This window comes from Xiphias gladius, chromosome 14, assembly GCF_016859285.1.
Source record: "Xiphias gladius isolate SHS-SW01 ecotype Sanya breed wild chromosome 14, ASM1685928v1, whole genome shotgun sequence".
NCBI lineage: Eukaryota > Metazoa > Chordata > Actinopteri > Istiophoriformes > Xiphiidae > Xiphias > Xiphias gladius.
The window spans coordinates 13236444-13255306 of record NC_053413.1 but is presented as its reverse complement, the minus strand read 5'-3'; the positions used below and the strand labels follow the sequence as shown (position 1 = coordinate 13255306).

At 40.3% G+C, this 18863-nt stretch overlaps 1 protein-coding gene across 4 annotated transcripts in view; it reads left to right on the top strand.

Annotated features, from left to right (window-relative positions):
- Positions 1 to 435: 435 nt before the first annotated feature.
- yeats2 (YEATS domain containing 2) overlaps positions 436 to 18863 on the top strand; it is a 31591-nt gene continuing 13163 nt past the window's right edge. For 2 of the 4 annotated variants that reach the window (XR_005708792.1, XM_040144131.1), the window contains exons 1-25: positions 436 to 609; positions 1060 to 1165; positions 1293 to 1390; positions 1573 to 1665; positions 1765 to 1998; positions 2125 to 2243; positions 3459 to 3620; positions 5123 to 5234; positions 5768 to 5812; positions 5896 to 6064; positions 6260 to 6502; positions 7498 to 7665; positions 8612 to 8703; positions 9458 to 9640; positions 9770 to 9998; positions 10367 to 10525; positions 11877 to 12004; positions 12571 to 12717; positions 14190 to 14378; positions 15739 to 16111; positions 16227 to 16361; positions 16855 to 16986; positions 17576 to 17726; positions 18108 to 18184; positions 18290 to 18369. Coding sequence is in view for 3 of the 4 variants with exons in the window: in XM_040144131.1 (XP_040000065.1) it covers positions 1066 to 1165; positions 1293 to 1390; positions 1573 to 1665; positions 1765 to 1998; positions 2125 to 2243; positions 3459 to 3620; positions 5123 to 5234; positions 5768 to 5812; positions 5896 to 6064; positions 6260 to 6502; positions 7498 to 7665; positions 8612 to 8703; positions 9458 to 9640; positions 9770 to 9998; positions 10367 to 10525; positions 11877 to 12004; positions 12571 to 12717; positions 14190 to 14378; positions 15739 to 16111; positions 16227 to 16361; positions 16855 to 16986; positions 17576 to 17726; positions 18108 to 18184; positions 18290 to 18369 (3618 nt within the window). In the remaining variant the exon portion in view is untranslated. The other 2 variants (XM_040144135.1, XM_040144134.1) reach the window with 2 other exon arrangements.

The window sequence follows — 18863 nt, the reverse complement described above, 5'->3', positions numbered from 1 at the left end:
TGTGCATTGTTGTTCTGAAAGAAAGCCACATTTGTAGTCACAATTCTGCCATAATCATCTGACGGCTCTAAGGATTTCCACTTAATCAATCCTAAGAAAAACTCCTCATGAAATGATAACAGAGGAGTAAAATACCTGAAGGGTATTTGTGTATTGTTATCTCATCAGACCATACAGTTTGTTTGAAATGATGTTGTTTCTAATTATCATTTCAGTTGTGTAATGGAATTAAAGAGGATGGCGTGTCATCTCAATTCTTGTTTATTATCACCTGCCTGGGCAGTTAACACAAAATTCTTGTAGAACAGGTTATGTTTCTGATCATCATATTTCCCTTTTCCAGTGAACAAAACTACAGAAAGACGATAATGCCTTTTATTCATAAAGTGAGCCACCATTGATTTAGTAGAATAGCGGTGCCTGGTGGCTGTTTTGCTAAAGTGCAAAGCTAACTCTCCACTACTTACCCTACTTGTCCACCTCGAGATTTAGCAATTTATCAAACACGAGTGTGCAAGATTGATACAGCATAACGCAAAGGATATGCTCTCACTGAATTAAAACACACGCCTCATAAAGAAACGTTGCTCCACAGTACAGGGCAGCCTCGTAAGTCTGCATTTCAAACGGATTGAATCGGTGTCTACAAATGTGAGCTAACGCTAGTTAAATTAGCAAATAAGGATAGCGGTTGCTACCGTTACAGTGTTGCCGGCTGGACGGACGACAAGCACGGATTTCTCTAACGCAGACGCCGTGAGACACAATACGTTGGCGAAACATTTATGATTTTTGGTAAAATAGCTTAGTTAAAGGTTGTTGTTTTCTAAAAATAAATGGGCTAACAGTTGTAAACCACATGCTAGGTTGTACAGGGTCTGCTAACCTATATTAGCATAACTGGCTAGCTAGTCAATGCTAAAGTTAGCTGTTGGCATTAGCTGTAGCCTGACAGCTTCTGTGCTAGCTGGCTAACTCGATGCTAAGTATAATCACAACTGGGCGTAGGAGCAGGAATATAATTAGCTGATATTAGCTGTTTTATTTTCGTTTTTATAGGCAGCTATGTCGGGAGTTAAAAGGAAAATAGAAGGCAATGATCCTGACTATGAGGACATTTCGCTGGTCCAAAATAGTAAGAGAAACAAAGCAGCTGAACATAATGGTAAGTTCGTCTTCTGAACCCTGAGACACTAAGCCTGCTTTACATGTTGTGACAGCTAAGACCTTACAGTACTCAGTTGTTTCCTGGTCTTTTAATATCTGTTCCCCTTGTCTTCCTACATTAACAGCCCGAGAAGCAGCAGTACAGAAGATTGAAACCATCATCAGAGAACAGTTTTCTTTGGAGATGAAGAGCAAAGAGCATGAGATAGACGTGATAAGTCAGGTATCTGGGTGACACAAGAAGATACAAGTGTCTTTTCTTCTTTTCATAATACTACATTTCATTTGTGTCGTATCAGTAATGTATGATGGAAAAAGTTTTGATATAGAGTGTAAATCATGACATTGTATGTTTGCAGTATGAAACAAAGTATTTTGGTTCCTTGCATTTTCATTGTTTTGCAGCGACTCAATGAAGCCAGGAGGATGATGGACAAGCTAAGGGCATGCATTGTTGCCAATTACTATGCCAATGCTGGGATGACAAAGCTCCCAGAGGTAAATTTCCATATCCTGGGTTTCCATATATTCATACACAGCTGTCAGCTGTTCTAAGGTATGGTGGCAACAACCAGTACTGTGTACTCTGTGTCCCAGCATGCCTCTAAGAGTGACCCAGCAGTGCTGAACCATCCCGCCATCCGCCGGTTCTTGGAGTCCCCATCCCGTTCCTCTTCCCCTCTCAACCAAGGCTCTGAGACTCCTTCCCTGGCCCACTCTGAGTCTGAGTCCCTCTCACAGCAAGGAGAGGGAGCTGAGAGGGATGTAGAGGGAGCATGGAGAGAGGACAGCAGCAGGCAGGAGCGCAGACCTGGACGTAATACAGGCATAGTGAGTTCAGCTGACAGACATAACAGGGTTATTGGTTATTTGCTGAATGTGAAGTGGGTATCAGCTTTAATCTTGCATCTTTTTATCTTTCATCAAGCCTTCTATATTCTCCATTCTTTGTCGTAGGACACTTTTGGTGTGCCATCGTCTTTAGGAGCAGATCAGAGGGTGACCTACCACACTACCGGAGATGAAGCCTCTAGACTGTACGCAAAGAAGACAATTGTAGTGGGGAATGTATCCAAGTACGTAACAAATCTAAGAATAAGTTTGACTCACTCTGTCATCTTTCTGACTCAGTATGTTGTTGCATGGGTCTTTCTAATTTAGAGGACAAGGAACCTTTCCAGAGCCACATAACCATAACATCAAAGTTTGTATTTCATCAGTCTCTCTGAAAACCTTAGACATGGTATATGGCAAATCTGTCAATACTCCAAATTTACATTTGTTAAAACGAGGAGCTGTTCAGAAAAATTAGTTGGTGTTAGTCAAAAATAGTAATATCACTGAAACTACATAGTAGTAGGTGTTCTGTTTTAGCTTTTCAGAAAGGAATTGAAAAGTTATGGATTAAGTCAAACCTATGAATGAGTTATAAACCATAAATTAGCTTCAGCTTTTGGCATGTAGTTGCCCTAAAAGTGTTGTTGTAAATGTGAGATGCAGCTCACTTCCTGGACCTGGGTCCTTGCAGCCAAAATTAACTTTCTCTTGAAATGCAAAGCGGTAGATTAACTGTACAGTTGAGGGGTGGTTGTTTTGATTTTAAGTTGCTGCTCCTCTTAACAGGTAGGTCTCGCCCTCAAAAGTTTTGTACCTGGACATTTCAATGTTTTTAAAGCCCAGCCTGTCAGTTGAATTTGTCTTGCATATGACAGTGTAATAAAGACCTGAACCATTATTCTGTTTTGTTACAGGCCCAGTCTAGATGAAGGTTGAAAATACCTTTTGACCCTAATTTATGTCTTGTGCACACTAAGTGTCTCTGAGAGCTAAATAGGGATGGTCACTTCTCATGTGCTAATCTGCACAGTTGTACATAAGAAGGCTTAAACCTGACACAGCCTTCATAGGTAGTTAATAGAGGATAAATGGGATTTAACGAGTTTACGTTCATCTAGAATGCCAACTAATATATAATTTAATGCATTTCATGTATCATGTTCTTTCATCTAAGATGAATTTTTGCCTGTGACCAATGAAGTATGTGTTCCCTTAATCCTCTGTTCTTCCCTCTTTTCCATTTCAGAGTGGGTTTTGTGAAATACAAAGAAAAAGTACCAGCTCCTTTACACTCTTGCCTTCCCACCTGCCTATCACATATCCTTGTTTTGCTACTTGTATAGCGTTTTTTTAATCATCTTAAACATCCTAATCCTTATGCATTATTCCTCATGTTTACTGAGGCTAACTCTTTACTCCCTCTGGCTATTTTTCTTATTGTCTCTTACACCCAGGTACATTCCCCCTGATAAGCGGGAAGAAAATGACCAGTCTACACATAAGTGGATGGTATATGTCAGAGGTTCAAGGAGGGAACCCAGCATAGACCACTTTGTAAAGAAAGTCTGGTTCTTCTTGCATCCCAGCTACAAGCCCAATGACCTAGTGGAAGTCAGGTTTGTACCACTCTTTTTTTCTGCATATATTTGAGACCGGAAAAGTGTGTGTGAGCACCCCTTAGTCATGCACACATTTTCTGATCTAGGCAGGGCTCCTCTCTTGTTGTAGAGATTAGAGCTTGGGTGGTGTTTTTATGCCGTTACTTCCAGCAACAACAGAAGTTAGAGAAACATGGACAACCTTTTTCCAATAAGATTTGCCCTCAAAGTGTTGTGTTGCCTACAGACACAATGTTTATTTCTAACCTTAGATTATTATGTTAGGTCAGTAGTTTGCCCCACCTCTTTCCAAGCACCACTTGCCAAACGGAATGGAGTAAGGAAACAGTTTTAGATAATAGAACCTGGATGCATAAGAGACTGTCTTCATCATCAGCTGATGTTTAATTCAGGACAACTTTCAGATCAACTGTGAAGTGCAAAGACAGTCTGCTGATATTCTCATTGTGTAACACCTACGACCAGTAAACGGACTATTTTGAAAATACTTTAATAAACAGTGCCCCCTTGCGGATATTTGATGATGTAGCTCATCCAGCCCAGTCCTCTTCAGTTATAGCTGAAAATAAAAAATAATATTCGCCTCTCTGGGTGATACCTACTCTGCTAAATTTGTACGTGATTGGTATTTATGCAAACTAAGAACTAAGAGATATTCATTATTCAGATTGTACACACACATCATTTGGTGGAGTCTGCAACATCATTTATAATGAGTCAGACTAGTCGTCAACATCAACATGACTAATAGTGGGCACACCTAAATCATACACACAGCACAGTCTTTTAGAAAAACATCCATCTTTAAGGGCTTGCCTTTGCCAAAAGGTGTGTAGATCAGTGTTGCACAGTTCATTTAGGCATCATTTAGAGGGAACGGAACTTTTGTGGCCTCGAGTTCTGTGGTTAAAATGTCTAGTTTCTATCCTCTAAAAGTGGCAAAGGATTTAAGTTTGCCCATGGCTTCTGAATAAGTGATCTCTTTCATCAGTCAGCAATCCTTATCCTGAGCTGCAGCCTGCTGGCTGTTTCAGCTGACAATGCGCTCACGTTGCTGTAGCAGCCGCTCATAAGCTCCCCCCTGACTGACTCAAGTCTTCATTCCCAGTGAACCATACAAGGCCCAATGCTCTCTGATGACTCTCGACACAGCCTGAATGTAGATGAAGGGATGAATGAAAGTAAGGAAAAACAAATGCATCATTCATAGGGTATACCTGAATAGACACATAATGTGCATGTACGTACAAATGCCTTTGTTAATATAGGCTGTCAGATTAGTGTCTGTTATGTAGGGATGAAAACTCCAAGCTTCAAAGGGGGAAAAGATCTTTAAGTCAATGATTTTAAGAGATTTTTAACTCACTGAGTCAGAATCCAGGGTGGGAGCTTAGTATTTTTTTTGCAAACTAATTGTAATGCATCCTCTATAGAGTCTTTTCCTCCATATTTGTATTTAATGAAGTTATATAAGGATTTTTGAATGTGTCTGTTTTCAGTGAGCCTCCCTTTCATTTAACACGTCGCGGTTGGGGTGAGTTTCCGGTTAGGATCCAGATCCACTTCAAAGACCCTCGCAACAAACGTATTGACATCATCCATCAGCTAAAGGTCAGACCCCATCATCACTCAACTAACTTTCTTCTTCAGACTGAGATACAGTATTTTTCCATATGCAGTTTAACTCAGCCTCATACAGACATCCTAATGTTTTGCATGATGTCCTTTATATGATGACATTAATTATTGTCCCTTCAATTTTCTCTTAAAATGTGTGTACATAGGGGGCGGTGACCCACGATACAAGATACAAAGAAACTGAACTTAAATGACAAAAGACTGAACATAAGGCAATGAACTGCAAGACTGTATTTCAAAGCAAAATAACAGATCTAGTTTAGGGACACTGGCAAAGTAGTGCATTGCAACAAGTGTATTGTGTTGTACCAGTATATTATAAAACCTCCTGAGTTTTTATTGTAGTTTTATGATCATTGTTATTAGGCAGTATTTAAAATATATGGGACTTTGCAACTTTTAGTTGTAATAGTGATTATAACTCATTTATCCAGTTTACTACCTCTGTTGTGTAACCTAAACACCATAAAAGTCTTTATTTTCTTCTCTCTTTTGTTTTCCTACAGCTGGACAGAACATACACTGGGCTGCAGACACTGGGGGCAGAAACTGTAAGTTAAATAAATGTTCGCTCGTTTCCTTCCATGACTTGTTCTCAGAGCTTTCCTCTGACGATGGGCTATATTTGTTCCAGGTGGTTGATGTGGAGCTCCATAGGAACTCTCTTGGGGAAGACTACATCCCTCAGCCCTCTTCATCCAAGGTGACTCAAAGAGCAGCCAGCCCCATGTCGGCCACCTCCATGAGCCAAAGTTATGGATGCACTAGTTCGCCCATGTCACATGATCCCGGTGTAGACAAAGGTATGCCAACAGAAACACTTAGTCTTTTAAACATGATCATGAAAAAGTGTACATGTATTTACATTTTAGTAACTAAAGGTACCCTCCGTAGTTTTTGACCACTAGTAAAATTGGGTCAAAAGTGGGTAAAGTAACATCGGTATGAGCTATAGCTCATATCAATATTGTGAAATATACTATTCCATTTCCTCCCAGGTTTCATCAAAGCAGAGATGGGGAGATTTACAGGGGGCCATAGCTCAGGCCTCACTGCCGGTGAACGCACCCCAACCCGACCCAAAGCCAGTGACAGGGTCACCCTGGGTTCCCATGGCAACTCTGCCTTCCAGCCTATCACAGCAAGCTGTAAGATTGTCCCACAAGGACAGCCACCCAGTCCTGCTGAGTCTCCTGGGAAATCGTTCCAACCAATCACCATGAGCTGCAAAATAGTTTCAGGTATCAGTCTCCGTACAGTGGTCATTTAACAGCAGCTCTAAAGGATTTGTCCTCGCTTTGCACTCCACCTCTTTCATACATAAAAAAAAATTGAATTGTTTCTCTCCAATATGGAAAAAAAATAGAAGTTTAAGTTACTCAACATCCTTGCAACTGATCATTTTCTAAATAACAGCCTATTTTTATTTTTTTTAATTCTGATTTTATGAATTTAAAAATACTGATAGTAATCACTTACCTGTCTTGATGTTAAACTTTGTTAGAGTTTTAATATTGATACTATTGTTCCGTCTCTTTTATTTTGCACACTTTATCTAGTATTGATGCTCATTCTTCACTTTGTGTATTATTCAAAATGCAGTAATTGTTCGGAATATGCTCAGGAGGGATAAAATGAACAATACTTCTAATGAGTTGCTCCAGGCACACATTTGCAGTTCTAGGCAAATATTGTAAAAATGGTTTCTGTAGAATACCCCTTTGACAATTTAATTTTGTTTTATAAATTGGCCAAATCACCATAAATGCAACTGCCAACCAAGTAAAGTGGCAACAGTGGTCAGTTAGTGGCACAAAGTTTGACAAAAATGGAGATCAGAGTATACCAAATACATTCAGTACATACGCATGCATATGTGTTATGTAGTACTTATCATATATTTGCATTTCCAAGCAGGTGTACAAAGTTTGGGATCCCATAGTAAAGCCCATGTAACTTATGATTTTGCATAAAGGTTCTTAAAACAGAGGCCGTGACCAAAGGTTGTGCATCATTGTCTTGACTGAGCTTCTGTCAAACAAATTTATTTGTGTCAAAAGTTAAAATCATATTTATTCACCCAACTCTTATAACCTGTCCTGTAAAGCTTTATTTGGGCTAAATCTCAACAAGCCCCAAAGCATTTATGTAATTGAAGTTTTTTCCGTGTTAATAGTTTTTAAAAGCCTTAAAAGAAATTAGTCATCTAATATCCTGTGTACTTCCTTCTCCACAGGGTCTCCAATCTCGACCCCAAGCCACTCCCCGCTGCCTCGCACACCCACCACCTCTACCCCTGTCCATAGCAAGCAGAGCTCTTCATCAGTGCTCAACAACCCTTATATCATTGTTGACAAGCCTGGCCAGGTGATTGGCATGGCTTCGTCATCCTCCGCCTCCACAGGTACACATCTCCTACTCAACGTCAAAGTACTGCTTGAAATCGGAAGTGGGCCTGCAGCGAAATTGAGAGGCAGTCACTGAGCTGCCCACATAGCATATAAAAATTGCTGTGAAGAATGTACTTTCTAGCAAGACAGATGATGAACAACACCCTCCAGACTCCCCCTCCCTCAATCTCTTTTTCTCTTTCTCTAGTTTTGTACTTTTTTCTTGCTCATCCTCTTTGACCCCCTTATCTAGCTCTTTGTGCTCCCTTTTTGCTCTCATAAAACATGATGTGTGGTGACCAAGCAGTGCGGTTGCTGGATGTGAGGTTACCATGGTGACTGAGGTGCTGTCTTTCATGGCCAGATTAGGTGGATGAGACCCCACACTCACAACAAATTTTGTATGTGTTGGCGAACATGAACAAGGTGTGCAGTTATCTGCAAATATGAGAGAAAGCAAATGTGCACTTTCGTGTGTGTCACCCCATCATGGAGCAGAGTCATCTTACATCACCATGGCTGTTGTATTAATTTCCTCCCATCAGCAGTTTGAATTCATATTCCAATTAGGAGCTCATTCCCTTACATTGCTCACTCTTTCTCGCCCACTCAGCCACTCCCACACTTCCTCAAAAAATGCACAGCTCGACCGGATCTGGCAGCAGGGTTGGAGGGCTATTAAGTAATGTTTTATCAGGCTGGATGAGGTTGATGTGGGTGTTGTAGCTCATTCACCAATCCTGGGATAAAACAAATTTTAATGCAGTGGGTAAGGAGCGAAACTTTAGCAGTGCTCACTTTCAACACCCACACTGAGCAACCCTGACAAACTCTCACCTCGCACCACAATCACCTTGATGTCTGTGGAAGGAATGGCAGGAACTGCAGTGAGCCATCATCAGTACAGTCATCTATTCCATAACCTATTGTGTGTGTTTGTGTGTGTAATTCACTCCACAGGAAGCCCCTCAGCCAAGCAGTCTGCGGCTCAAGGCACTCGCTCTCCAGCCCCTAAAGTTCACACTGGCACCTTCCTCTCCTCAGGCGTGAAGGTGAGTCTATAGTCTTAAGGGTTTCACCCTTTAACAATGAATTCGTACAAAGTAAATCATCTCTTCTACCTGATCTGTCCCCTCCCTCTGAGAACATAGTCTGTGTCTGTAGTATCTGTATCTTTAACAAAGCAGTGTGGTATTAATAGTAGGCCAGGATGCTATCTTCAGCAGATGTGAGTGCCTTGGCAAGCTATTTAAGTAGGACATCACTCTGAAGATGGGAGAGTGTGCGGGGAGCTTTGCAGAGAGAAATGCACAGTTCTGTTTCACTCAGTGTGTCAATACCCCACTTTAAAATCCTCCCACTCCCACACGCTCATCATCCCATCACCATCCACAAAGAATAAAATATGATTTCTTTTAATACTTCTGTTTTATCATCGTGGTACTCTCATTGGCTCAGGTTCTACAGTTTTCAGTACTAAAGCCTAGGGCAGATGGGGACAGACGGGGAATATAAAAACATCTCTTTGATGATTAAATGATGAGACTGATTTTCAAAAATCTATTCTAAGCAACAAATCTCTTCTCACTGCCTTGCTATCTGTATCTTGTTGAAAAAGAATAAGGGGATCTTAATATACAGTTAAAATTTATCCTATTGATCATGATTTTGTTTTTTGTTTTTTTTTAATTAGAGATTAAACATTTATACCAAATAGCTGCAAAATCTAAAACCTGTTGTGATTTCAATGCATTGGGGCCTTCCTGTTACAATACTTCTCTCCATGTGCACTCATCTCTTGTGCAGGTTATCATCAAGCAAGAGCCGGGGGAAGTTTCAACACAGCAGCAGATGGTTTCCACAGTAACCAGCCAGCAGCAACCTGCGGCTACAGCAGCACACCAGTTTGTCGCAGTGAAAGGAGGTCACATGATATCTGTGTCAGCCCAGAAACAGGCAGGAGGGGCCACAGGGGCCACAACTAACAAGGTTAGTCTCTGTTGCGTATACCCACACACAGAAACATACCAATAATTTACATGTTAATAGTGTTATACATGTGTTATCAAAAAGTTACTGTCATTCAACTGGTAAATTTGGCACTTCTCTTATTTCTAGATGTTAGGTATTCCTGTTAGCTCAACACTTCAGTCCGCAGTCAAACAGGTGGCTATTAGCAGTGGACAGATTCTGGTCGCCAAGGGCAACCCCTCCGTTTCCAAGGTGATGGGTGGAAAGCAAGTTTTGGCTCAGGGAGTCGCTAAGGCCATTGTTAGTGGAGCCAGTGGAGTCTCTGGTCAGCAAGCTGCTGCCAAGACAGCTGGTGGTTCAAGTGGCAAGAGTGGAGGTCAGTGTTCACACACAGACACAAATACATACATGATGCCAGGGCTGCACAACTTATATTGTAATTGTCCTAATTAAGACTTTGACCTTCACAATAGATTAATAGGCATCTGCAGAATATGAAACTATACATCGTATGTCATTATTTGCGTAGTGACATAATTTGCTTAGGGAATATCTTTGTCTGATTACAGTGTTATAAAATGCAGTAGAATACATAGCGCTTGTACCAAAATCTTATTTGAAATCTATTATATTTATAATAAGCCTAGAGGACAACAATATACATTTTCCTATACCAAAATTTGCAATATAATCTCATAAAAATGTGAAGAATTGATTTTTCTGTCTGCCTTTATATGTCCATAGTGATGGCTACTCTTCAGCTGCCAGCCAACAACCTGGCCAATCTGGCCAATTTGCCTCCAGGCACCAAGCTCTACCTGACCACCAACAGTAAGAACCCATCAGGGAAAGGAAAGCTGCTTCTCATCCCACAGGGAGCTATCCTCCGAGCCTCCAGTGCAAGTGAGACATGTTGCATCCTGTATTAATCCTTTTAAATGCAGATATTGGCAAAGGAACTTAGTGAAAGTTAATAGTCATTTAGCCATGCCACCTCCCTTCTTCATTCTGTTTTTCAGGCACCTACTTGACAGACTCCTGTCAAGCTCTTGGAAATTTAGGGTATTAAGACCAGTGAAAGAGCTTCTTTGACTATTAGCAGTTAAATTAAGTTACATAGGGCAGTTAAAATGTCTTTTTGGACTTCTAACTTCTAACATGACGCTCCATGACACTGTGAGTTTGTGAAAGCAAAACACATAACATGAGCCAGCAGACAGCTCATTTAGATGAGGTTGCTCTTATTAAACACTTGAAGGGGCTGATTTACTTTAGCAGACATGCCATAGACAGACGGGTAAAAAATCACTAGTTTAGTTTTTATGAGGGCTACAAACACAACTGTAGCACAAAAAGATACTTGTTTATTCAAGGAAAACACATGTTGTGATTACCTAAATATCAACTTTGCAAACATAATACAGCTGCCACTTAAAAAATGTAGTTTACAGGAAAAGGAATCATTTTCTTCAATCTGGCCCATATATGGTAATTTGATGTCCAAGTGAGTGTGGGAAGTCTGAGAATAGTTCAGCTTCTCACTAAACACTACGCATTATTTCTAAGTATGCATGTAATATCATATATAGCTAGTTTTTAAATAAAAAAACTTGGTGTGTTTTCATGTTTCATACATGGGAGTCTAGATGGGGTAACTTTAAGAACGGGTTTGGTTGCAACTGAAATAAATACTTGATTGTGTAGGTGACTGAGTATACGGGGTTAGTCTCGCAGCCAAAACCCTTTCGCCCTGACATTCTCCTCCATGGCTCAAGTTGCAGAGAGCTGTATTAAAAATAGTATTGCTTTCAGCTCGTCATAAAGTTTGGGAAAAAGTAAGAAACCCACTTCTGAAGTCACTCCACAACTTGCCACGCTGGTGGCAGTTACAGATTTTACAGATTTTGGCTTTGCACTACCTTCTGGATATTGAGTCAGTCATAGTCATCTGTTTATTTCTGCAGAGTTATTAATGTGTACTGTGAACTAGAATCCCTCACACAACGCACTTGCTGTCAAATCTCAGTGAGATTAAAGAAATTTAGCAGGATTCCATATATTATCTAAAGTATGAATTTCATAGCAGTAAACATTACTCTTTATTGCTCTGCTTTGGAATCATTTATCATAAATATGCTTGTATTTATTTGACATTACTCATATTAGTGAATAGAAGATGATCTATAATTTGGGATAAAGAATAACAGGATTGTTTATCAGATTTGAGACTGCTGTGTATGTGGCTGTAATTTAGGTCAGCAGTCCCAGAGCAGCTCGTCAGCAGGCGCTGGGGGCTCTCAGACATCCTCCTCCTCTTCCTCTTCAAGCAGTCTACCTTCCAACCTCTCCTACACATCCTATATCCTCAAACAGACCCCACAGGTGGGTGGAAATGTATTTATGCTATAATACAAAACTTAGAGACATGCATACTCTGGTGTCAAAATTTTCTCTTTGATGTCTTTTGTGTTGTTGCGGAATCTTATATTTGTGTATTAGAGCATTAGTATTTCTTTGCTGGCATGCTCTGAGGTTTACACTTAAGTTTAAAGTAAGGATCTGGGTCGTGTTTCCTACTAGTGATTCGTCTTCAAGGTAAAGGTTTCTAAGGCTCAAATTTATTGTGTATATTTCCCTGAGAAAGTTAATTGAATTTTATGTAAGCTATTATGATACATAAAAAATGTAACAGCTGAGGCAGTAGAAGCATTTTACATGATTAGAGTCATCATATCATGCAGTATAGTGTTATATGGGTTGCATGTTAATCTTTGCCCTAAGATTGGTTTAAAAGTGGGACAGTACCCTGTTTTGTCTCTTTGTTAATGCTGTATGGTTTACCTAGCTGAATTTAGACTGACAATTCCATTGACTTTGCATTTAATCAAAGTAATATGTTGTTGGATTGCTTCACCACCACCCTAACTCTGTTTGTCCATTTATCCCAGGGTACGTTTCTGGTTGGTCAGCCGGCGCAGGGTTCAGGGAAGCAGGGGGGTTCCAGTTCGGCAGGTCACTCGGCATCATCTCCAGCAGCTGTTACCCAGCAGGCCATCCGGGTAACTGCTGGACAGAAGGCGGCCATTTTGGCTCAGGTGAGTATGTGGGACATGTCTGAGGGCAGGATTTTACTGTATCCTGATTTGACCGTAGTGGAAGCTGTTGTAGTAACCATGGCTATGTTTCTGTCCCTAAACTTTCTCACACTGACAGCCTGGGTTTGATACAGTTTAGAGCTACAAGCAGTATCTTATATTAACTGACTAGTTTGTGGGGTAGTATTCACTAAGGATCCAGTAAATGATTACTACAGTTTTAAAATGTTTGCATCTGAATGCCCACTTTGGTGTTTGCAAACACTTTTATCCCTACAGAGCACCCCTGGCTGTCCCGTTATCCCTTTCACTGAAATATCTCTTTTTTTTTTTTTTTCTTCTTTTTTTTTCCTTTGACTTCATTCTTACTGTTGACCACCATCTTTATGTTACCTGAGCCTGCTAACCTTTTAACTCGGCAGTGTGTGACCACATTATACTTCCAGTTTGACACTACATTCGTATTTAACCTCAGAGTTGATAACTAAACTGATTTTTGAAAGGCTTTCTTGTTTAATTGTTGTTTTTGGCTGAGTTTTAATAAAAAGTGGTTTATTTTCAAACTATTGCAAAGTACACTGACAAAGTGACTTGGATGTGACATGTGCACATTAGTTTAGTAAAGGTATACTAGACTTAGCTGTCACACAGTTTCAATGGGTTCTGTGAGTGTTCCCTGATTGTCAGGTTTGAACTAATGATTGTGCTTTTGACAGAGATCTGAGCAGTAATTATGGCTTATTCACCTCAGTCCTAAAAGGCTGTCCTTGCTTCCCTGTGTCAATAAATTAGCTGAGTTCTCTGATGTCAATTTTCTCTAAAGAAAAAAGCCATTTCGGATACTTAAAGTATTTTAAGCATGGAGCAGTGTAGTTCGAGTCAAATTAAAATAGTATAAAAACTGCATGTTTTTAAGGTAGTCTGCAGCATTTCCAACCGTCCATACAGATATTTGAAAACATTATTGTGCAAATGTCCGCTTGTTCCATCCAGTGTGTCAGTGAGTGGCTGGTTGTGACAGTGAAAAACTTTTCCAGGCAACAGCTGGTGCTGCTGGACTGGAGTTGGTGAAGTCTCCTAATGCAGTTAATCTGTCTCACTTTATATAACAGAACATTAGCCGTTTTCATTTCTAACTACTTTGCACTTCCTGAAAATATGGTGTGGCTATTTGCAGAGTTGGTATTAAAAGTAGTATCAGCATTCTGTTTAATACAACCAGTGCAGGTAATTGTGTGCTGTGAGGTATATTTTCGTTGAGGTTTTTAATGAATATGCTTAACAAAGTTCACAGTAGGAAAAGGTTGTACTGTGTGGTTTTGTCAAAGTCTGGAAAGAAAATTTACTTTGGATTTTGTATTGATTTACCGTGATTTGAATTTTCTGACACCTCATTTGCTTCCTTGACAGTTTTAGTATGTTCATGTTGATTGTTGTTATAAGTCTTGTAAAAGTTTTTCTATGACTGACAGGTGGTAGGAGGCTCCCAGGGTGCGCAGGTGAAGTTGTCGGATGGCTCTGTTAAGACGGTAACAGCGGCGGCAGCAGGCCACTTGTCCAAGCCGGGGACGACCACATTGAGGATGACAGGCGGAGTCATCACTGCTGCTAGCTCCACCCCTAGCTCTGTTAGTGCTGCAGCAGCAGGCAGCCAACAACAGGCTAGTTCCACAGTAGTCACATTTTTCTCTTTTATTCTGCCTGACAGCTGTTCTTTGAAATGTAATTTCAAACCAAACAGCTGTTACATTAAAAATGGATTTGAAATGTTTTTTAATGCTTGCAAATTAATTGCGTTGTTTTCAAGTAGCCCAGATCTCCTCACTAGTTAAATGACCACCAAATCCAGATTTATATAACATATTTAATTTAATTTCCCTATTACCAGTGTAATTGGTTTGAATAGTTTTTTTTGTGATTTGAGGATTATTTTCATTGTGAAATAAAGTATATACTTTATTGCAGTGGCTCTGTATGTAACAAGCAGGTAGATGCTTTTGTATAAGGAATAACCCCTGTTGATGAATTTTGATTGTTTTTAAAATTTTGTACAAGCAGGGTAAATGCTCTAGAAATGTAGTATTTGCCGCTGCAGTATGAATACATGGAAAACAGGAGCGATCCAGTGTGAGTGCAGTAGCAAAGTCAGCTCTGTATTTGTAAGAGAGAGCAGAGAGTGTGAGGAGCCCTAAGCAGCGGTCTGGGTTTTGGTGATTACAGCCTCAGAGTCAGTGGCCTCATTAACTTGAGAGATGGAAACACACAAAAGGACTTCCTAGAGGCTCAAACACCGAGAAACAAATATGTATGCAGTATGTACCAAACAGAGAAAAAATAATCACTGCTCTGGTGATGTGGATGCAAACACAGAAGAGGGACTCATCAGTGCATTTTCCTATTTTGGAAAAACTGCTCTTTCGGGACTGTTAATTGAATTATGAGAACTCCCCATGTGAGAAACTGACTCTTTTGTCTCTCAGAATTCCATAAAACCAGTGACCTGATCGGCACAGCTCACTCTCGGAGTTGCACGACATTGGAAAACAAAATCTGTCTTTTCTCTAACAAAAAGTTGAGAAAAGACAGTTAACACTAACTCTAAAGTCTAACCACGGGGAATTTAATTTTTCAGCACTCACACTCTCCCTTATAAACACTAATGTGTAGTTCTAAATGGATTTTCACATAAATAATTACCATATCATTTACACATTCACTGTTGTGTAACTGCGAAGGAAGTGAGATGTGTCGCCGTGTAAAAAAATTTTCCACACCTCGCCTTTATAAAGTATTTTTAAGTGTGCAAATGAAAGTTGTCACCCAAACAAATCTGAAAAGTTTCAAATGTAATTTGGCTGTGTTTGTATATGGAAACATGGTATACACACTATAGTAGACTTCGAGACTTCATGAGCATCTTTTCAATCTTTGGCTGAGTTTACAGACATAGACATTGAAAGAATTTAAAATGTTTCTGTTTATTTCCTGGTTAACAGCTGTGTTTCTTTGTGTTCCATACAGGCTGCTGAAGGCGGGAAATCTGCCTCTCAGCACCACTCGCTCCTTGTGGCAGCCAACCAAGCAGCAGTAATCAGTGCAGCTAAGAGCGCCAGTGCTGCTGCAGGCGGCAGTTTGTCGAAGACGGCTTTGACAACTTTGGTCAAGGGTGCTGGAAACTCTGCCACAATGACAAAGAGTGCTACGGGTTCAACTGGAGCTGTGGTAACAGTTGCCAAAGGCATTGCCAATATGCCCGTCATCAGCATGTCCAAGAGTGCAGGAGTGGGGACTGTGGTGGGTGTCCCGAAAAGCAGCGGCACATCATTGGTCACTGCAGCGTCATTAGTCAGCGGGATGGCAGCCACAGGAGGGAAGAGTGGTGCAACTCTCTCAGGTAGGTAGAGAGAAACCTCACACGACATTAATTCCCTGGTTTGAATGTGTGTACAATTTAAATTATTTGAACTAATATATTGATCTCCATATTGAATGCATTGTGTTCTGTCCAGGTATGCTGAAGATTCACTCTGGAGGTTCCAGCTCTCAGCAGACAGTCTTAACCATCCCTGCCAACCAGCTCAAACAGCTGGGGGTTGGCACTGGGTCTGGAGGGCTACAGACCATACTCATGCCTGTTGGGAAAGGTAAGGTATCTTTTATGACAAAAAAAAGATAACAAGTGTGTATTCCAGATAAAAAGACTGGGTGCTCACATCAAAATGATCACTTCTCAAAGTAGCTAAAAGGAAGTAGCAATGGTATTTGAATAAAACATGAAGCTGCTTTGATATTGATGCTTTGTCAGTGTGCCACATCTTTTCCAACAAGTTTCTGGAGAAAAAATGTTGATTTAAGTATGTTATTCTTCTAAATGTTCTCTCAAATTAGTCTAGGAGTGTAAGAATATAGTAGCAAACAGCAGCTTTATTCAGTTTGTCTTTCTGAGCTGAGTTGATTTTGCCCATACATATGAGTGCATAGGGTGATTTGTGGTGGACACTCAAAATTACCATAGATTCTCTCTCTCTCTTCTGTAAGACCCATCTTCCTCCCCTCTCATTTTTCATCTAACTGTTCAGCCTATTTGCCTAATGGCCCATTGATCCATCCTGAGTGATTGTTTTCTTCTCTGTATAGTAGTGTCTAAAGGCCCAGTCTCCACTACTCCCTCCTCCTCCTCTTCCACCACCCCTGGAGCAGCTGGAGCTGGAGCCTCCCCAAGTCCTGCCATCCAAGCCTCCCCCTCCCTTGCCCTGCCTCTGGCACAAGGTGAGAGGGGTCCATCCCCACTCCACCCACTCTCCCCTCATCTCTTATCCCTTCCCGCTTTTATTCCCAACCTCCATTTTCTATAGTTAGTTGTGGGTATCACTTGAAATTTTTCTATATTAGTGATAGTATGACACCTGAGTTTTGGTACTGATACAGAAAGGATACTTTTTTGATAACTTGTTTTACTGAGTAACACATTTTTGTACAGAAACCCTTTTTATTTTAATTTAGCAACTTATGTTAAGATTAAACTCAAATGCATCAGTGTTTAATACAAAGAATTGAATAATTTAGACTGTAAAAATATTCAACTTATATTTAAAATCTGTCAGTATCTGATGATAGAGAGTAGGTAAGTAGACAAGAATCTGACGTAGTATTTGTCACCAGTATTCAGTAAGTAACAGTTTTGAGTGCTAAGTGCTATAGACTGTTTTGGTCGGTCCTCAAAATACTAAGGTTTAATAACCATCTCGGACATTGTACTTCCCCGTACCTTCTTCTCATCATTGTCTTTTCTCTGTTTGTGTCAGACTCATAGTGTGACTTTAATGAGATGAATCTTTCTCTCTCTCTGCTGCCACAGTGAAGACAGAGCCAGGTGCTGGCACAGCTGTCACAGCTGGTCCATCACCCCCGGTGACGGCTCCTGTCCCCACTTCGGTCCATGTTACCTCTACAGCTACCACTGTCAAGCAGGAACAAGGAGCGGATAACTCTATGCATGACCTCATCAAGTATGTGTGAGAACACGTCACGATGCTGCTTTCACTTACAGTACATTAGTAAATCCTAGAAAGACAAATAATTTCTTGTTTCTTTAGAGAAAAGGTCCGAGTGCAGAAACAGATTTTTCTATGCGCTGAGTGAGTCATCACTGAGTGTAACAGTCTTTTTATATATATTTATTTTACTACTTAAGTGTTAACATCCATTTTTGACTCGCTTGAACTAACTTCTCGGTGAAGATTAGTGCCGCTTCATTTATTAAAGGTATCACGTATCTACTGGAATGTTAATGAAGGGTTTTAATAACACTCTCTCTTCCTGGCTGCCTGTGCTGTGATTTTATTTTTTCCTCATGCTACACTTGACACTTGTGATTGTCTTCTCCTCAGCACTGAGCACATAGAGACCATGATGCAGCTGCTGACAGCTGTGGTGAAGAACTTCCCTCTGATTGTGCCAGACAAGAGTAAGTGAGCTTGTCTTCCATTTGTTATGCTTAAAAACCAAGTACATATATAAAAACAGACTGAGAGCTAATATTTTGGGTTTTGTTTGTTGTTTGTTTGTTTAGCTGAAGACTCGCATCCATTCTGTGCCTCTTCAACAGAACAGTATTATTCCTGGAATATTGGCAAGCGCAGAGCATCAGAGGTGACTTTGTGTTCTTTGTTTGTGCGCCTAATGAAATGAGGGTTAAAGGGTTAAAATTCAAATTTAATGCTGTACAGCCTCAGTACAGTCGAAGTCCTGTGAGGGCAGTGAAAATGTTCATTAGTTGTGAAAATAATTTTGTAGGGAAAAACAGATATAGACAATATATCTTACCATTTTGCATGAAAACATGAAAATAATTGAATGTACTTAACACATTTGTAACACTTTATTGGCTGCGTCTTTGCTATGGTTCAAAAAGAGAAAGCAGGCGTGAGCCATTAGCTGAGTGGTTAGGCCTCATACCACATGGGTGTTAATACTCTGCGTAGTGAGTCCCCGGTTTGACTCCCAGGTGGTGGATCCATGTGGTGCATGTCATTCCAAAAAATGCCCCCCAAAAAATACATTTATAAAGAAAAAGGAGGGTCACTTGTTTTTGCCATGATTATGTTTTATATTCAATACATTTAACTGCTCTGTATGCAGAGTAA